The 20,000-nt window shown below is 44.0% G+C and overlaps 1 protein-coding gene across 2 annotated transcripts in view; it reads left to right on the top strand.

Moving 5' to 3' along the window:
- cacna2d2a (calcium channel, voltage-dependent, alpha 2/delta subunit 2a) overlaps positions 1-20,000 on the top strand; it is a 210,424-nt gene that overhangs the window by 89,082 nt on the left and 101,342 nt on the right. For both annotated transcript variants that reach the window (XM_076267984.1, XM_076267983.1), the window contains exon 4: positions 19,567-19,626. In XM_076267984.1, coding sequence (XP_076124099.1) covers positions 19,567-19,626 — 60 coding nt within the window. The remainder of the gene's footprint in view (positions 1-19,566; positions 19,627-20,000) is intronic.

Raw genomic sequence — 20,000 nt, 5'->3', positions numbered from 1 at the left:
TTGTTCATCACCCTCCAACCCCCCTTCCGACGACCAGCAGACTACAAGTCCCATGGTTCCTCTTTGCATACCCAATTTCCCAAGAGGCCTTGCAACTTTCCATGCTTCAGCACACCTCTGTCACTCTGTGTTTGTTTGAGCTGATATCCCATGAGCCTTGGAGTTATGTTTGTTAAGCAGGCATCGGTGTAATTCTTTAACAACATAATCACTCGATGCCCCATATGGGCCTGCCGACTACCCAACAAAAGGTACAGGCATTTTGTGTCTGTGACAAAACTGTAACAAGCTGAATGTCATATTCTGCCATTTTAAAATCATTTTTTATCTAATTAAGCATTTTCTGTAGGCTCTATAAGTGATAGAGATGTTTGTATTGGTTAATTTATAGCAGATCTGTTGAACAAAACTGAAAGTTGGCTTCAGTGCAGCTGTGGATGTCATCTGGTTAATATTTGAGCTATATAACATTATTTACACACTTTTTCAGATTTGTCATCCATACCTTTTCAACTACAAAAGGAGATCATTTGGATAAGTATATATCAGTGTGTTGTCTACTGTAGCTCAAAGCACCGCAGTAATGCAACTGTTTAAATAGTATAGCAGTAGCACTTTAAATAAAATGTCAGGAACATTTTGCTGTGCAAGCCTGGTATTTTCCCACAAGAGATAGGGCAATAAATGAACAAGTAACCACCATGCTTATGGAGCTTTCCCTATCTCAACACAGTACACAGGCAAAGCTGCATTTCAGGAACAGTATCTCATGCTGTCTCCCGCCGAGCACTTCCTCCAGCCATCAGCGTGTCTGTGTGTGTGTGTGTGTTTGCAACCTGTGGCAGCAGTGTGAGGAGACACAAAGCTGGCAGCAGACAGCAGCAACTCTTTGTGATATTTATGCAGAATGTCACCAGCGTCTTTTTTTGTTGTTTTTTTCCCCATGCCAGATTAGTTGGTTGAAGGTCTGTCGGGTCGTGATCATCTGTCGGTCTTTGTTCACCTCCTCTTTTTCGCTTCCATTCCCCCCCCCCCCCCCCCCCCCCCTGCGTTTCTGGTTTTCTGGGGTGCTCTGCCAGCGTGGCCTCCCCTCACCAGGACAGCACTAGAAAGCAGAAAGCACAAGCAGAAAGACTGTAGCTCAGCAAGGGAAGCCCTCTGTGAAGTGAAGTACTCCTGTTGGAGAATTTGATACACAAAGATAACACAAATTGTGTATCCTTTATCCTAGTTTTGTGCAATAGGCCCCTGGTTTCTGTTTGCCCTGAGTTGGTGAACGTTTGCAAACACTCGCAAACAGTCTGAGGAGGTAGTTCACTGCGAAAATACAGTACAGTGGAACTGGATGTGAGATTGACGAAGGTAACAATGCAATTACACCAAATCATTCACATTTAACTGTTCAGAGAAAACATGTTGACCACAAATGTTCTCCAATGTTTGCCGAATTTGAATGCACCTCAGTCCTACTGTAGGCCCATGGGTGTGACCCTCTCCCACCCCCATCTGTCCAACCTTTTTCTTTATCTTTGCTATAGTCCAGTTGTGACTTTTTCTGTATGGTAAAGAGCCTGGAGATCGATGCAGAGAGAGCACACACACACAGAGAGAGAGAGAGAGAGAGATGAAGAGAGAGAGAAGCACAAGCACTGTGGGAAAGCATTGTATTGATCTGGCAGCAGCCGTGAGCGTGGCCAAACTGCTGTGCCATTGTGAATGGAGATGATTTCACAAATTATTACAGGATCCCCATGTTCTCTGTCAAGGTTAAACTCTGCACGGAGCTGACTCCAGAGATCTCTCTCTCCCCTCCTCTCTCTCTCTCTCTATCTTCCTCTCTATTTTTATCCTTTTCCTCTTGCATTCCTTCTCTTCTTTCTTGTCTTTTGGCATTTTATGTTTGCATTCTGACAGAGGCGCCAGGGGCGTAACTATCGGTAAGCAGGGTACGCGGTTACTTACGGGCCCAGACCAATCAGGGGCCCGCATCACACTGGAAATACATGATTGACGGCCGGGCCCCCTATCGCAATAATCGTCACTCGCGACCGGGCCTTTCACTGTAAAACGGACATTGTTCAGAGTTTAACACAGCCCAGCATAGTCCATGTTAAGATTATCTTTGTTGGACCAAACCAGGTAATAAATAAACTTGTTTGAGTTTAGGAGCAATGCACCTTGTCTAAAGTTATTCATTAGCCTTTAGGTTAATAGACTAATGATGTCTGCCTATTCACCTATTGCCCATCTTAATGGTTTAAAGTTCACGTATTCTCCATCAAATAGACTCGTTATACATTTTCGCATACGGTTAGCTGTCTAATATCGTTCACGTTAATGACATTGAAAAAATATGCTTCTTGCTACACTAGGATACTCACCGTTTTTTCCTAACATAATTTGAATTTGAATTCTCAAAGTTTCATGTAGCTCACCTGTGACATCCATCACCTCTGCTCGGCGACTCACATCACTATTCCAGCTGATACATCGGACGCACCTATATCTGCGCTCACACATAGCCTACTTTCGCTTGTAAGAATATCAAAATTACGTTATATATATATACATATATATATATTTGTTTTTGGTAAGGGGGGCAGCTCAGTCAAAGAGGGCAGACGGGCAGTTCTATTATGCACTAGTGCTATGTTTGTGGCTAAATTATCGATTTAGCATAACATAATGACTTATCATTAATGCAATTTCATATAGTAGCCTAACCAGCAGTGTTTTTTCATGTGTTAGTGCGCCGTCACCAGCAGTGTTTTTTCATGTGTTGTGCGCCTTCACCAGTATTTTTGTTTTTGTGGTGCACGTACTCCTGATTTTGTCAGTCATCTCATCTCTTATATGCTGTGTCTCAAGGATCCTATCCTGTCCTATTCATGGTAGCCTACTCGTGGAGATTGCGTTATCACGTGCTGTAGAAAGGGGCCCCGCCTTGATAATCCTGCATATGGGCCCGGTGTTGGCTCGTTACGCCACTGAGAGGCGCACCTTGTCAACAGGCAAACCAAGCCACTGCTTGGAGCCCCGAGCCGCTATAGGGGGCCCCCGACCTGGTCTCAGCGCGTTAGCCGGTGGGTCAAGCGATAGAGATTGAATGATGTATTTTGCGTGCTCCTGCCCTGTTGTACAAACAGTACGTGCATATGTAGGCCCTATGCTATGGCCTTATGAACAGCGGATCTGTGTTCAAAAAAGTTCATCGGATTTTGGCATTTAGCCTACTCAATGAAGCTATAGTAGGCTAATGTTAATTGGCAGAAAGATTGAACATGGTTTGCTACATTTATACGACAGTAAACTTCAGCTAGCTAGCGGCAGTTACAACTAGTTAAGCAAAGAGATGGTTAACGTTATGTTTGTATTAGGGCTGTCAGCCATAACATGTTAATCGCGATGCAGTAAGGACCAAGCATACTTTCATATGTTAATTTGTTAGATTGCCCGATTGACGCAAAGTGCGTCAAAAAACACACCCTTTCTTCTTTGTTACATTGCTCCGGAACTGTTAATTGCAGCGAGATAAAACTTTTATTGCGCGACAGAGCAGAAGTGGGGCTTTCCAACGAGACTACGCACGTGTCTGTACGATCAAGTATGAAAATAAAAGAAAATCATGAAATTAAATCAAATTGCATCATACAGTCTATACTTCTCTGCGTTCACCTGCTCACCCATTACTATCGTTTGAATTACTCGCAAACCCGTGATCGCATAGAGATATGGCAAGCATATCAGATGAAAGAGGAGACACAGGGCTATCCATTGGTACCATGAATATCGATCCTTTTGACTTATAAAAACAGACGAAGTAACTGCAAAATAATAACGTCATGTACACAAACCAATGCTGCACACCCATTACTCTTGTTTGAATTACTCGCGGACCCGTAATCGGATAGATATGCCACGCACGTCAGATGAAAGAGGAGACACAGAGCTATCATTTGATACATCCTTCTGGGTTATAAAACAGACGAAGTGACACCAATAATAACAATGATAACAATAATAACTTCATATAGCAGGACGTTTACGAATTTTTGTCTGTTTTTGTGGCAAAGCATGTTTATAATCCAGCGCTATCGTGTGTTTCTCTATGGCAAAGCATGTTCATAATTCGGTTTTGAGATCCTAGCAAATTCCTGCATGGCATCCAATTCAAGGCTCACATTGCATCCCAATTTGTTCAACAAAGAAACCCCTTTTTTGTCTCTACTTTGTTCATGGCAATGCAGTAAAAAGATGTTGTAGAGAATCATTATGAGTGCATACACCATGCACTCAAAATGATATTTTGTGAGATACATGTCAAAATATAAGAATTTTTATAATACGCTTTTTGTATTTTTATCATTTAACATAATAACCTAATGGTGATATAACATAATGGTGATAACACTTGTCGGTAGGGCCCCCTTGGAATTTCTGCTTGGGGCCCCCACAGACCCTAGAATCGCCTCTGACAAACAGATTTTGGGAAACAATTTAGCTGATATGAAAGTTGTTTTAGCTGGCATGAAGCACCCCCCCCTCTCTCTCTTTCATCCACTCTCTTTCACTTCCTCCATTGTTTTTTATTCTCTGAGGACAGGTTTGTTTTTTCCATTTCTGCATTTCTTACATGTTCTTATTATTCATGTGTGCTTGTGGGATTGCATGTGTTGAATGTGAGAATATGTATGTGTGTGTGTGTGTGTGTGTGCAGGTGTGTATGAGGGGAGTTGAAAGAGTAGGGGCAGAAAAAGGAGAGGGGAGTGAGTGAGTGAGAGTGAGGGATGGATAGATAAATGAAGAAATAATGAAAGAATTAAATAAATAAAAAAAGGAAGAAAGGAAGAAAGAAAGAAAGAAAGAAAGAAAGAGAGAGAGAGAGAGACGAAAGGAGGGAGAGTAAATTTTTTGTCATTTCCACACATGTAGGGAAAATTAATAAGGACCTGCAGATATTCAGGTAATTCAGATAATGTGCCTCCATATTCAGTGGCACATTTCTAGTCATTCTAGCAACGGTAGTTCTTCCCTCCAGAGTGAAAATACTCAAACTATTCAGACACCGGGCCCGCTGCCTCCACTGGGTGCACTGAGTTGTTCTGACGAAATGAGGAGCCTTTTATAAGCACCATTACTAAAGGCCATTCTGGTCTCATCTGTGAGGTGTGCTTTGACACTGAAATGAACACAGCAGTGTTCTATCTGTCTTGGCAATTTTCTCTCTAACTAGCTTCTTGCTTTTGCCTTTGCTGTGTGTGTGCGTGTGCCTGTGCAAGTGTATTTCCTATTTATAATAATTTCATGCAGCCTTAATGGAGATGACACCAAAAGATATTCAGGGCTTTTTTTTATATGAATAGCAGCCAGTCCACGGATGCATTTCTGTAGGTTTGCTGGTTTGTGTGCGTGTCTTAGGTCTGGTGGTGTGTGTGTGTGTGCGTGTGTGTGCGTGTCTTAGGTCTGGTGGTGTGTGTGTGTGTGTGTGTGTGTGCGTGTCTTAGGTCTGGTGCTGTGTGTGTGTGCGTGTCTTTGGTCAGATGATGTGTGTGTGTGTGTGTGTGTGTGTGTGTCTTAACTCTGGTGTGTGTGTGTGCGTGTCTTAACTCTGGTGTGTGTGTGAGTGTGTCTTAGGTCTGGTGGTGTGTGTGTGTGTGTGTGTGTATGTGTGCGTGCGTGTCTGTGGTCTGGTGGTGTGTGTGTGTGTGTGTGCGTGTCTTAGGTCTGGTGCTGTGTGTGTGTGTGTCTTAACTCTGGTGTGTGTGTGTGTGTGTGTGTGTGTGCGTGCGTGCGTGTCTTAACTCTGGTGTGTGTGTGCGTGTGTGAGCGTGTCTTAGGTCTGGTGGCGTGTGTGTGTGTGTGTTTGTGTGTGTGTGTGTGTGTGTGTGTGTGTATGTGTGCGTGTGTGTCTGTGGTCTGGTGGTGTGTGTGGGATGCAACTGTCATGGTGTGTGTTCTGGGCCCTTGTGTGTGTTAACTTGACTTGAAAGCTTCATATTTCCCTCCTCATTAGAAGGCTAAATTTAGTTAATGAATCTCAGCCCTCTGGTCCCACTCACTTCTCTTAACCGGAAGGTAGTATTCCAGGAACAATTTTGTGTGTGTGTGTGAGTGTGGGATGAGAGACTGTTTGACAGATCAGAGAGACCTTTCAGCTTTTCTCTGAAAGCTTAAACACCCACAGTCACAAGAGCAACAGAGGTAGAATGAAAGGGAGAGAGAGGGGCAGAGAGAGAGAGGGGGAGAGAGAGAGAGGACTGTAAGAAAGGATGAGAAATGGTGGCAGAAGACAATGACGCGTTAGTCAAACAAAAGGGATGGAAATGGTAAAAAGGCTATGAGAGATTGTGTGGGAGCAGCTCCTCACATAACTCCTGGACTGCGTCCGCCATTTTCAGGATCTACAGTACGTTTGTGTCACCATACACACCATCGCACACACACTCGTACACGCACATACACACACACACACACACACACACACGCACGCACGCACGCACACACACACACGCACGTACACACACACGCAATCAGCATCAAAGCTGAGAGTGTAACTTCACTTAGCCCATTACTGAAGATGTGATGGAGGCCTAAGATGTGATGGTAAATGGGGAAATTTGTTTAACATTAGAGTAGCTTTAATGCCATGCTTATCATACACAGTTGCCATGTGTGTTTGACTCTGACACGGAGCCAATTACACATGTAGCATACAAATTGAATATGTTTGTAGCTCATGAATTTCATTTCTTAACCAATTACTTAATTAGATCAAATTTGTCATTTGTTTTTAAGAATATTATTGTAGAAGTGTTGCTAGTAGCATAGTAGTACTATGTCACATTATTTTATTTGTATAATACACAGAGCCACAAATCCTCAAAGCAGGGAGTCCTATTACGGAGACACTAAGGTGGGGAATACTAGCATGTCACAGTGCCCCTTCGGGTGATGTTTTAGATAAGAACACCTTGGCAGAGGTGAGGGCTAGTCTTTGCAGAGACGAGTCTGACTTTTTACTTTGCTGCAATCAAGGCACACAAACAAACAAAGTTTTGGCCTCTTTGTAACCATGGACCTGAGGTAGCCACCCTTTCTACCCCCATCCACCCTCCCATCCCCCTCACTGTGCTCCTAGGAGGTATGTTGAAATTAATGATTGGAGGAGAAAATAAAAAGCTAAGATGGACTGACTGCGCTTTAGCAGGCCAATGCGATGCTGACCCAGCCAGACTGGCTCTTGGCACCGGCCCCCGCTCACCAGCACAGAGAGTTTCAGAAGGGCTTTTACCTGATTACAGCGCCCAGGAGAGCCGCCAGGTCCGACCCCCTCAGTGGCCTCTTGTCTTTCCACCAAGTGGAGGCAGCCAATCAGAGCGCTCTTTTGTGGATAGTCCTGTGCTATGCCCAGCATATCTCGCTGTGGATGCTGCTGTCTCAGGTCCTTCATTCTTTGACTGTGTACTGCAAACACACCAGCCTAAGTTGTCCATGTCTATCATATCAGGGCAAGGTCAGTCTATCTCATGTCACATCACTTGCATGTGAGATGGAAATAAGGTTGCGGGACGTTCGGTAGGAACGAGCCATGTCACATCGTCCAACTGGAGGAGAACCATCACAGCCTGGGGCTACTGAGTGTCCTCCGGTGGAATAGAGTTAGGTTAGAATTCTGCTTGACAGCCTATCAGTGGCGAGTTGAAATGGAGTGTGCTGTGCGCCTCTGAAAGCCAAACAGAAGAGGCAAATCAGACGTCTGTGCCTCGAGCCCTTTTGCTTGAGTGTACGCTTGTTACAGACAAAAAAAAAACCCCTTCCCTCGCCAAACAGCCAAGTGCTGAATAACGCGCTCCCCTGAATTTCTCTCTTCCATTAGCTACTGCTGTTGTAATTCAAACAGCATTTACATTCACAAGGCTTATGGCCACAGGAATGGGAGTGCAAATGAAGACACCCACATTCAATGTTTCACATTTTTGAAAGCGCACTAGGAGCTTAAGACAAGGCTCGGATATCTTTATCCCAGCGAAATTTCATCTAAGACCACAGCCACTTAGTAACTGCAGTCAGTCTGTGCATCAGTGCATTATAAGTGCAGCACAAAGTATGAGTAGCAATTTACAAATGTATAAAGGTACCTTCTACCTATAGCTGCAACACCTGTTTCTGCGAAAGTCTTTTCTAACATCAACAACAACAACAACAACAACAACAAAAACATCAATAACAAATCTGTTCAAATTCTTACTGCATACTGCTTACTGCATAAAACACTTTACTTGACAGTATCGATATAAGAGTGACATGACACTGTCATGACAAATGAACCCTAACGCTAATCCTAATCCTAACCTTAACCCTAACCCTAACCCTAACTCTAACTCTAACCCTAAACCTAACTCTAATCCTAACCCTAACTTATTATGACAAAAAACGAATGTCACCTAATAACATAAGCGTTATGTCATGACACATTCATGACAGTGTCATGTTACTCTTATGTCGATATTGTCAGGTAAAGTGTAACCGCATATTCTTACTGCTTCATACAAGACCAATTCAGTTACATCACATAGTATGTTCCATTCCTATTTGTGGACAAACCACACACACAAGGTCATGATATTTATTTATACATTCAGAACAGCCTGGAAGTACTCCAGCCAGCTGATTTGACAAACCATGAACTTGAATTGTGAGTGACAGGCACACTACAGAACAGCTCATTTGATTTTATTGGTTTCAAAAGACAATATTAAAATGTTGGCATGACTCTTAATTTGTTGACTTGTCTTGTCTAGCTTGAGAAGCTATCATCACTTAACAATGGGACTGGTTGTGGATGCCAGCTAAAAATGACTCTTGAAATGTGATTTGGAAAAAAACCTCATACCATTGATATCTATTAAAATGGAAATTCACAATTGTTATGAACTTCAACTTGGCATAGTGTGTTGCCAGACTCATTCTGGAATATTTTGCCATGTATAACCTCAACAGCTGTGTGAAACACTCAGTGCCTTACAAACACAGCACTGTTCACCAGAGTTTACCTACTCACATTACTCTCCTCTGAACATCAGTGACGTCGGTTTAGATTTACCATTCATAGAAATCAATAGAAACTCTATAGAAATCAATAGAAACTCAATAGAAACTCAAAACCGCTATCTGTAAACTCGATGCACCCCAAATTCCACACCCTTCCTATGTGAATTCCCTCTTTATCTCCCTCCATACCTGTGGGTCCACCTCCATTCCTCCTCCCTTGTTTCCTCGTTCCCTTGCCCCCCCCCCCACACACACACACACACAACCCCTTTCCTCCCCAGCGCTGCTCTTCTCTCCTCTCCCCTCCTCCTGTCATATCTGTCACAGTGGCTTCTCTCTCCCCGTCGCTCTGGGCTTCCAATTTCATTTGGTTTCAATCTGCTGTAATTGCTTTGAGAGGCGGCTGGGTCTGCATATTTGCTTAGAGATCTCTCCAACCCCGCCCCCCCCCCCCCCCCCCCCGCTCTACACCGGCTCTCTCCACACACTCTCACTCCCTCCCTCTCTCTCTCTCTCTCTCTCTCTCTCTCTCTCTCTTACACACACACACACACACACACACACATACAGTCGCCACCATCAAGTCGCCATCAACGAGCTGCCGACACAGACTCCCTAGTCAAACAGCTGTTGTCACACACACACACTTGTCAGAACACTCACATCCTTTTTTCAGGCATGCACACAAGTATATGCACACACACACACACACATATGTGCCGCACACACACACACACACACACACACACACACACACACACACATTCTTTAATATCGGCACATGCACACACTCACGCATTCTCACACATAATAACTCTGTCATCTGGTATGGCTCTCTCTTCTCCTGAATATGAGAGAGGGTGAGGAGAGGGGGAAAAAAGGTGACGGCAACACTTCATGACCTTTAGTTTGTCGTGTAGCCATTTCGTTATTCTATCAGAAGCTACACGCCGCATGATTGAAGTAAAGGGCACCGTGTGGGCGGCAAAAAAATAAACAGTTTGCCCTTGAGCTGCAGATGGAGGTGAGGGAGAGGGGTGGGGGGAGGGGAGGGGGGTGGGAGAGATGGAGGGAGTTGATGGACTGCGATAACATTGCAGTGTCTGTGTATAAAAGCGCACCATTGCCTGTCATCTCTGCTTCTCTCTCTCTCTCTCTCTCTCTCTCTCTCTCTCAGTTAAATTCTCTATCTGTCGCCTATTTCTGTCCCTTTGAGTTTCCATTTCTAGGTGTGTTTTGGTGCTGTGTGTGTGTGTGTGTGTGTGTGTGTGTGTGTGTGTGTGTGTGTGTGTGTGTGTGTGTGTGTGTGTGTGTGTGTGCGTGTGTGCGTGTGTGGGTGTGTGCGCGTGTGTGTGCGTGTGTGCGTGTGTGTGTGTGTCTGTTTTTGCTTTCAAAGGACGGATTTGTGTAGATGACAGACTTGTGTATGTTCCAAACCAGAGTGAGAGCATGACTGCTCTCACAGACATAACGCAGCGCCAGGTTAGCATTGATGAAATAGCCACAGATCTGTGTGTGTGTGTGTGTGTGTGTATGTGTGTTTATGTTTGTGTTTCTTTTACAAACAAACCAACTGCAAGCATCTCCTGGGAGCTTCGCTTGTATGAACATGTAGTCTTTCTAGTTTACCGTGTGTGTGTAGAGACAGACAGACAGACAAGAACTGAGAGTATGGGCGGGATGTCATGTCTGGTTTGGGCTGAGGTAACGTTAGCTCAGGTCACATGAGTCTGTCTGGCAGCGGTGAATGGCTCAGAGTGTCACTCTGCATCTGCATGGGAGAGCTGATCCTCATTTTGTCATACTAGGGATGTACGTAGGAGATAGCTTAAGCCTACATCATGTCACAGAATTCCATCACTTCCTCCATAGATATAGAGTGTTGGGGGAGAAAACACATTTTTACTTTAATACAACAGCTTCGAGGTGATTTTCATGGTAAACTAACTTGTAATAAGGAGAATGACATGCCTTCCCAGTCGTACCCTACCCATCTACCACCAGCCATGCAACTTCACTCACCCCTGACGCGGAGAACCACAAAAGAGCTGAAAACATACCTGTATAAGAGAGCCTTTAGTTAATTAATCTTATCTTGTAGACTACTTTTTCAGATTATTCTACATCTGCTGCCATTGGAGCTGCAGCCAGCCATAAGCAGATGGCCTCCCTCTATTAAGTCAGGTTCTGCTCAAGGTTTCTTTCTGGAATATGGGAGCTTTTCCTGGCCACAGTTGCCATATGGCGTGCTTGTGGGGGTAAATGGTTAAGGCTGCCAGTCTTAAACGTCTGTGTAAGTCAAATTATTACTTAGAACATACTAAAGCTAGCTGCTTAGAGTCCACATCAACGGGGCCTGAGCATCTGTTAGCCTAAGCATTTGTTTGAAAAGCCTTTATATATCATAATCATAAATGGCCACAGCAACGAAGGCAAGGCAAGGCAAGGCAAGGCAACATTTATTTATATAGCACATTTCATACCAGGGCAGTTCAAAGTGCTTTACATAAAAAGAGATGCCATATATACATCGAGGTAATTTGGATAAAAATCTAAGTTATAAAAGTTGATACATATCATACCCAGAGAAATCATAAACAATTAAAATAAACATATGAAAATAGGTAAATGAAAAATTAGAAAAGATTAAAATTATGGGAAAATAGGGGAAGGATTAGATAAAATAAAGTTAAGGGAAAGCAAGGGAGAAAAAGTAGGTCTTTAACTTGCTTTTAAAACAATCTGTTGAGGGTGCGGCCTTTATGTGTTCAGGAAGCTGGTTCCAGAGTTTGACTGCATATGAGCTAAAGGCGGCTTCACCACATTTAGTTCTAGTAGTTGGTGGAACCAGGTGTAGTCCCTGAGTGACCTAGGGGGTGTGTAGTGGTGGAGCAGGTCTTTTAGATAAATGGGGCCGCTGCCATTCAGAGTTTTAAAAACAAGTAGCAGTGTTTTAAAATCGATTCTGTGACTCACAGGGAGCCAGTGTAAGCGTTTGAGTAGCGGTGTGATGTGTTCTTTTGGCTCTCATCAGAATCCTTGCTGCTGCGTTCTGGATTAATTCTTTGATTTTTTTCTTGGGAAGGCCTTTGAAGAGACTGTTACAGTAGTCCAGTCTGCTCGATATAAAGGCGTTAATAAGTTTCTCAAGATCTGTTTGGGTCATTAGGTCCCTAAGCTTGGATATGTTTTTTTAAGTGGTAAAAGGCTGATTTACTAACTGTTTTAATGTGACTGCTGAAAGAGAGGTCGCTGTCGATTTGGACGCCTAGGTTTTTTACCGTTGTTTTAACTTCAAAACCTTTGGTGTTGAGAAATGAGGAGATGTTATGCCTAGTATCTTTATTCCCAAAGGCAATCACTTCAAGGCAACGAAGAGGAATGACTGATTCTTCTCTATAATTGTGTTACATGTTAATTTCTATATTTCTGATATGTTGCTGATTGGATCATAAACGGCCACAGCAATGAAGAAAAGTGACTGATAATGACTGACTGACTCTATTATTGTGTTACTCCAAATGTAAAGCACTTTGAGCTGCATTCTGTGTATGAAAGGTGCTATACAAATAAAGCTTATTATTATAAAGCTTATTAAATTGCTTCATGGCAGTTGTGCAATAGCCAACTATTTGTATGAAATTGTGTAATATGACATTGTTCTTCAGAGATTATCTTGGCAAGTTTGTAAACAAATCCACATGTACCATGTCCAGGGGGATGGGTGCAAGCCATGAGTAGTATTTACAACACTTATATAAAGTACAACTGTAGAAGGAGCACAATAGTAAATACGCCCTGTATTGGGCGTTGGATACCTTTAAGTCACATTTCACAATTAGCCCCAACCTGTAGCGTAAAGTAAACAATTTAGTTTATACTGTAAGCCATGAAAAGTCATGAAAATGTAATTCAAGGTTTTGACATTTTGTCAGTGAAAATGGGTGGTATCCCTGATTGCTGTAACTTGCCTGTTAGATGAATAATGATATGGTAAATAAATACACATAAAAAATAGAAATAATGGAAGTTAATCCAGACGCTACAGTTAAAATGTATGCTCTTCTGCAGTATTGCAGAATAATACAAAAATGAGTGTTGTACATTTTATTTATTAAGTGTGTTGTAAATCCACATTAAATACATTGTATGTGTTCTTTTATCAAGCTGTCAAGAGGATCTTGTGCTTTAGTTCTGCACAATCAGTATTTTGACACTTGTTTGCAATTTATTGGTAAACGAAAGTATAGCAATGCATGGCTCTGTAAACAAAATGTCAACCATTGACCTGCAATACAAGCATGTTGGTTCAATTCCTGTCATTTTGTGGATTTAGGGTTGACTTGTGGTTTGCAGTCGTATTGCATTTGGGTTCCGTTTGCATGAGACTGACATCGCATTACATGTAGGTTGCTTTGGTCCAAACCTGTGTTAGATAAATGCTATTTTCACCTGCCTAAGCCAAAGGCTCCCAGGAATACAGAGAAGGCTTAGTCTGGTACATGGCCTTTGAGGTCAGAAGTGCTAGTGCAAAACAAAAGCTCCCCCCAAACACAAAACCACACACCGAGCTTCAATATGGTACTGTGTGCATTTGGGCAGATGTGTTTGTGCTGTGTGTGTGTGTCTGTGTGTGTGGCTGTGGCTGCATGTGTTTTCGTGCGTGTGCATTTGAGCGCTAAGGAATTTCCGAGTTTGTTTTCATGCTGTCGAACTTGCCATTGTCTCAGTTGGCATTTTACATAATTAATTAAGAGACAAAAAGACTTAGCCTAGTCAGACCATTAAGACGTCATTAGGATTGCCTCAGTCCAGTCTCTCAGGGTTTAGCTTAAATGGCTTATGACTCTTATGGCCACATTGAAGTCAAATGGCAGATGCTTAATGCTCTTAGAGTACGGCAGCAGGGGCACCCCCACCCCCCAAAAAATACAGCTTCGAGGGTATTTTTCGAGGTGACAAAAAAAAAAAAGAACGGTGGCACATAGAGGTGAGGTGTTTCAAGCTTTTTAAAAGTTCTGGGATGAGGGAGATTTCACCCCCCGGAACACACCATTTTAACGCAATTTGGTTGGGACAGAAATAGCCTACCTTTACAGAGCAAGCAGCTCTGGCCATATGGTTCTGGCTCACATGACGTGAACATTGCTTTAAATGCATTATCGCTTCACTACCCAACACACGCACAAGGGAAAGAAAAGAAAAGAAAAGCCTAGAGAAAAGACAGTTATGGTAACCTAACAATAAAGATTTTCTTACACTGCTGTTTGGTTGTCCCAAACTTTGAGATGATCAATAGCCTACTCTACGCATTAACTGAATCTTATCAATCTTGTAACCCGAACTGCGATGTTCCAAACAAAGTGACTGTAGGATGCAATGCCTAATCTCACTGCCTTCAGCATAACTGCTAAGAACAGTGCGCCTTTTACTGTTAAACACCTGCAAAATATTAAGCTGCTGTTTTCTTTTCATGATGAGCACTAGGCTTGAATGATTTATGACTGAATGGAACATTGTGTTTTTAAGCGCCAGAACTGCTTATAATGTCGTGACAAAGTTTAAACCAATCATCATCTTCTAATGTTGACTATCCTTATGTGGAGATGTCCATTATCTTTGCCCTAAACACACTGTACAGTAGGCTACCATTTGTACGCGAAGCATGTTTCAATTAAGACAGTACACAAGCTATTTTTATTGTTGTAATATTGAATGATTTAAAATGGAAATCGTGACTCCCCTAGTACTGGGGTGTCTGGACACTGGACAAACGTAGCAGTAATGCAACTTTCCCTCTTATTTCACATAATATTGTTTATTTTTTATTTTTTTGTAATGTCTTCTATGAACCTATGAGTTTTTGAATCCACTGTGTTTTACTGTTATCCGTGTTCAGTAAGGGCCTGTTGATTGGGGAAAATTGGGACTTTTTTGATTGGTTAGCAGTGTAGACAGACCAAACTGTTTTTTTGTTTTCTGGCTTGAGGAGTCTGCTCTGTGAAGGTTATTGATTGGCTGATGAGGTGGCAGTGGGCAGAGCCTGTGGGTGCGTAAGCTGTTGATTGGAAAGGAGAGTGTTTCTGGTGTCGGTAAACCACTCATCTGTTGATCTGTGTGATCGTGGAGAGCCACCGGAAAAAAAGCTGATCATGCTGGGGCGAGTCGCCACGGAGACGGAGGGGTGTGGGAGGGGGGGCAGCTCTGCACCTTGGTCTCCGTGGAAACGGCAGCAATTCTTTCCAAAGTGGTAAATGAGGGGAGAGACAGAAAGAGAGCCAGAGGACAAGCAGGAGAAACTCTGATGGAGGACTGGAGGAAAGGAAGGATTAGAGGAAAACAAGGACAGGGATTATCTCTCTCCTCTTCTCTCTCTTGTCACCCTCACGCTGTCTATCTCTCTCTCTCTCTCTCCCTCCCTCTCTCTCTACCTCTGTATCTCTCCCTCTCTCTCTCTCTCTCTCTCTCTCTCTACAAGTAACAATAGCCCCACACTGCAGGCCACCACCCCCTAGTTCACCCACATACATACACTCATGCCCGTACACACACACACACACACAGACACACACACACACACACACTAGTTACAGGGATGGAAAGACACACAGGCAGGAGTGATGAAAGAGGAAAGGAGAGGGAGAGACAGAAAACAAAGGAAGACATGATGAGTAACACAACGTGTATGGGTGGAAAAGTGAAGGACGAACGACGGAGAGAGAAAGAGAGAGAGAGAGTGCAGGAGCGCGGGAGTTGGCTAGAAGACGTTTGAAATTCTGGAGCCGAAGAGTCTCTCCTTCTGTTATTGTGGCTTGGTTCTGATTCAGTGACTCCAGTGATTGGCCTTAATCCCAGCTGAGCGCGGGGTGGAGGGGGTTCGGGGGGCTCGTCAGAGCCCCCGCCTGGACACACTGCACCTGCACACCGCCTCCTGCTGGCCAGTGCTCAGTACTGCACGCGCGACATCTTTAGATGGTTTCAGCCCAGCAGCAGATCCACAGGCTGTCATTCACACTGTCTCTTCAGTCTATGCGAGTTGTCACAGAGATCTGAAATGAGTAATTAGCCACTGGGACACTGAGATCAATCTGTTAAAATGTTGTTAAAAGTGTGAACTTGATCCTGCATGTGATTCCTAGTTGCCCAGGCCTTGTTTTGACTGAATGCTCCGTGGGGGAAGGATGGGGGCTCTAACACCTGTGGTCAGGCGAAGGTAGCCACTGAAGGTCACCGGTGACAACACCTCACTCACAACGTTTGCCTTAAATATGGATATTCCTGGATTTTCACACTTACAGCGTGACACAGGGGCCGAGGTGACCGGAGGGTGGGAGATGGGGAGAGAGACGGGGGGGGGGGGGGGCCTCTGGCTTAACCCCAAAGAGCCCAAAACCATGGTGGGAACAGCAAAAAAAAAACCTTGAGTGCTGTTCCTCATGCCATGCGCGCCGAGAGCCACCTCACCACCAGGGGCAGCTGCTCCCACCTTCCTTCTGTGGCTCATCGCCTGCAGCCACCTCCCAGCATCGCCTCAGTCTGCGCGCCCATGAAAGCCACGCGCACCGCAGACGGCCTCAGTGCTGTCAGACAGCAGAGCAGGGGTGGAGGGAGGGAGGGAGGGAGACAGAGAGGGAGGGAGGGAAAGAGATGGAGAGAGGGAGTAAGAGTGTGTGGAGAGAGGGTTTGAGCCAGTGTAGAGCAGCTATGAAAAAGCAGCTATGTAGTTTGAAATACATGACAGCAGCCTGAGTGAAGTGTGCTCAGGTCTGTTATGTCTGCATGAATTGAGGATCGGTGGCTTCGACGTAGAGCTCCACACTTTTTTGTGGATTCAAAGGGGCTGTGGCCTAGCTAATTCAGGGCTCTGACAGTACATGTGTCACAGTAATATCTGAGTGGTTATTCTTCAATTACTCCCAACTCTGAGGATAAGTCAAACTCTCTTGGAGGCTTCCCAAAGAACATATTTTCCGATATTCAAATTGGAATGTGCTTTATTGTCATGACTAATCAGACATTGTAATGCCAAAAGCAGTCATACTGTAGAAGCAGTAAAACATGAATAAAACAAGAAATGGAAAAGAAAAAATATATTCTTTCCCTTCATCTGCTGTCCATCTGTTATCATTTTCATTGGTGTATCTGTCTTCCTGGTCTCTTTCTCAGCCCCTTTCACCTGCTCCCTCACAGTCTCACTTTCTATCACTGCTTTAAACACACACACACACACACACACACACACACACACACACACACACACACACACACACACACACACACACACACACACACACACACACACACACACACACACACACACACTCCTATCCCTGTATTTCCTTCTCACTTGCTGTCATTGACACACACACACACACACACACACACACACACACACACACACACACATATTCACAGGCACTTCTTCTCTCCCCTCACTGGCTCACTCACTCACTCACTCTGCGGCTCTGATTCATGTGTTGTCCAGACGGCCCATCAATCTTGGGGAGAATGGTGGCGAGGAGAAGCCTGCGGAGATGCATGGCTGTTTTGGGAGCGTGGGTGGTGGTGGTGGGTGGTGGTGGTGGGGGTGGTGGTGGGGGGTGAGGAGGGGGTGGGGGTTGAGGGGTGCAGATCGATGGGACACAGTTGAGGAGTTCACCACTTACAGACAGAGGGATGGGACACACAGGGATGTGCCAACTGAAGCACATACTACTCACCAGCCAGAAACACAGGTCACGTCCGTGGGGTTAAGCGATGACTTGTTTATCGGTTGTTTCACAAATATGGCTCTTAGTATCTCCAAACAAATGTGAAATGATGCATAAGGACATGTCAGAAGATAATTTCTCCTGGACTATGACAATTTAAAATTTATTAAGGTGAAGTTTGAAGAATGAGTCAGGTGGGGTGGGTCATTTTGTATGGCTGCTGTGGTTGGCGCTTCATGAATACATGAACAGTTGAGGCTCAGAGATTGTTAGTCAGACAAAATGTGACAGGAAAAATATCAGGCGCAGACAAGAAGTAGACGGCGAGAAAAACGGAGGGGAGGAGTGAGAGACAGGGAGAGAGAGAAAAAGAAAAAAAATATATGTTCCTCTCTTATTTTCATGTGTAAAGTGATGGACGCTTTGAATTAGGGCTGTCATTCTCCACCCTAACAACAAGGTTATGCGCTCGCGGCACAAAACAAAAGGCAGCCAACTTAAAACGGCACCTGCTAGTAAATGGCCTTCCTTTAATGCCAGATCTCAGTTTGTGGCCTGGGAAGCTCATCTAATGGCCCCTCATAGCGATTGTTGTCTCTCTTTAAGTGTGGGAATGATGACTGCTCCTCACTGAGGCCATAGCTCAGCTGCCTAACGAGTTCTCGGGGCTAACAGCGCAAATCCTCGGCACCTATGGCAGGCGGCGTCATTAAACAGTGACAGCAGACAGTGAATTAGGCCAGCTTTCCCGGCTTATTAGCTTTTAGACACTGAAAGAGTAACGACGACGTCTTTCTCTGTTCTCGCTGGTGAACGGGCCGCAAGGTTGTGTTCTGGCGAAGACAAGATGCCTCTCTCTCTCTCTCTCTCTCTCTCTCTCTCTCTCTCTCTCCCCCCGGGGTGTGTCCTTTGTCAGGCTGGAAGCAGTCACCTCTTTTTTGTGAATAACATCTAATAATGTGTGCAGATAGTGTGTAGCTATAAGAGGCTGAGATCATCTAGAGGACCCCACCCAATGACTGGGTGAAGTGTAGAAAGAATGGACGAGATATTGGCATCCATCAATATATATGCTCTAAAATGATATTCAAGTGTAGGCTTCTTTGGCTAAGGAGGCAATTTGTACAGTATGATATAGAATAAATATATAAATGTATATATTCACATTACACATCCAGACATTCCCAGACTTACAGCAACATACATACACACATATTACACTCCCAACTTGGTACTATCTGTACCTCCACACCCTGGCATGACCTGCGGAGGAGACCCTCATATGCCCTTCCGTTTGCACACAGCATCTGGGACAGTACTTTGCTCCTCTCCTCCCTGGCTGACGTCATGGCCATGGTGTGATTAAGATGAGAACATCCCAGTGATTCAGAAAAGGCCCTTTCTTCGTTTCACTCTGCTTCCTATTTGAGCTGCAGTGGGGGAAGCTTTGATCGAGGAATGAAGGATTTCTCTACGACTAGAAGAAGCTTGGGCTGCAACGCTAAAAAATTGCCTAAATATGAATATGCAGCATAGAAAAAGGTAGCAGTGACAGCCTTAAAAACGAAATGCAAAGACATGCAGCACAATACCTCTGAAGTTGGGTCAAGTGTATGTTGACCATATGAGCAGTGTTTTAAACACATATAAACACCACAGTTCAGGGGTATATTTTGTTTATATTGTAAATACTATTAGACTATAATCAGTGCAGTAAATTCTATGTAGGAATAGGCACCTGTGTTTGCCCATGGTCTCATTTCTCCACCACTGACCTCCATGCTCCCATTTGTCCTCTAAACAGAGACTGGCACAAGAGGCGGAGCGACTGCAGAAGGAGCATCCCTGGCAAGACGGCCTCAAAGTAAGAGACTTCATTTTGTCCTTCTCTTTTTCTTTCTTTCTTATTTATCTTTCCCTTTTCATTCTTCTTTCTTTCTTTCTTTCTTTCTTTCTCTATTTATTGTGTATGATTTTTTTTCTCTTTATAAAGCTGTAAAGTGGCACTCTTCCACTTTACTAGTCACCACATTCACATGCAAGTGTTTGAAAGTCCTTAGAAGACTCCAGTCATGAGAACCGACCACAGAAAAAAACCCTTCCTGATATAGTTATGTTGCGATAGTTTAATAATGTGTGTATGTGTGTGTGTGTGTGTGAGAGAGAGAGAGAGAGAGAGAGAGAGGGTGGATGGGCATTAGACTACTCTACAAGTCAATATCACTGATTTCTGACAGA

The sequence above is a fragment of the Alosa pseudoharengus genome, unplaced genomic scaffold (genome assembly GCF_046254945.1).
Source record: "Alosa pseudoharengus isolate Yale_2024_CS ecotype anadromous, Long Island Sound unplaced genomic scaffold, YU_APseudo_1.1 YU_APseudo_1.1_scf_5, whole genome shotgun sequence".
Taxonomy (NCBI): Eukaryota; Metazoa; Chordata; class Actinopteri; order Clupeiformes; family Clupeidae; genus Alosa; species Alosa pseudoharengus.
The sequence above is the reverse complement of the archived record's forward strand: the minus strand, read 5'-3'. Positions and strand labels throughout refer to the sequence as shown.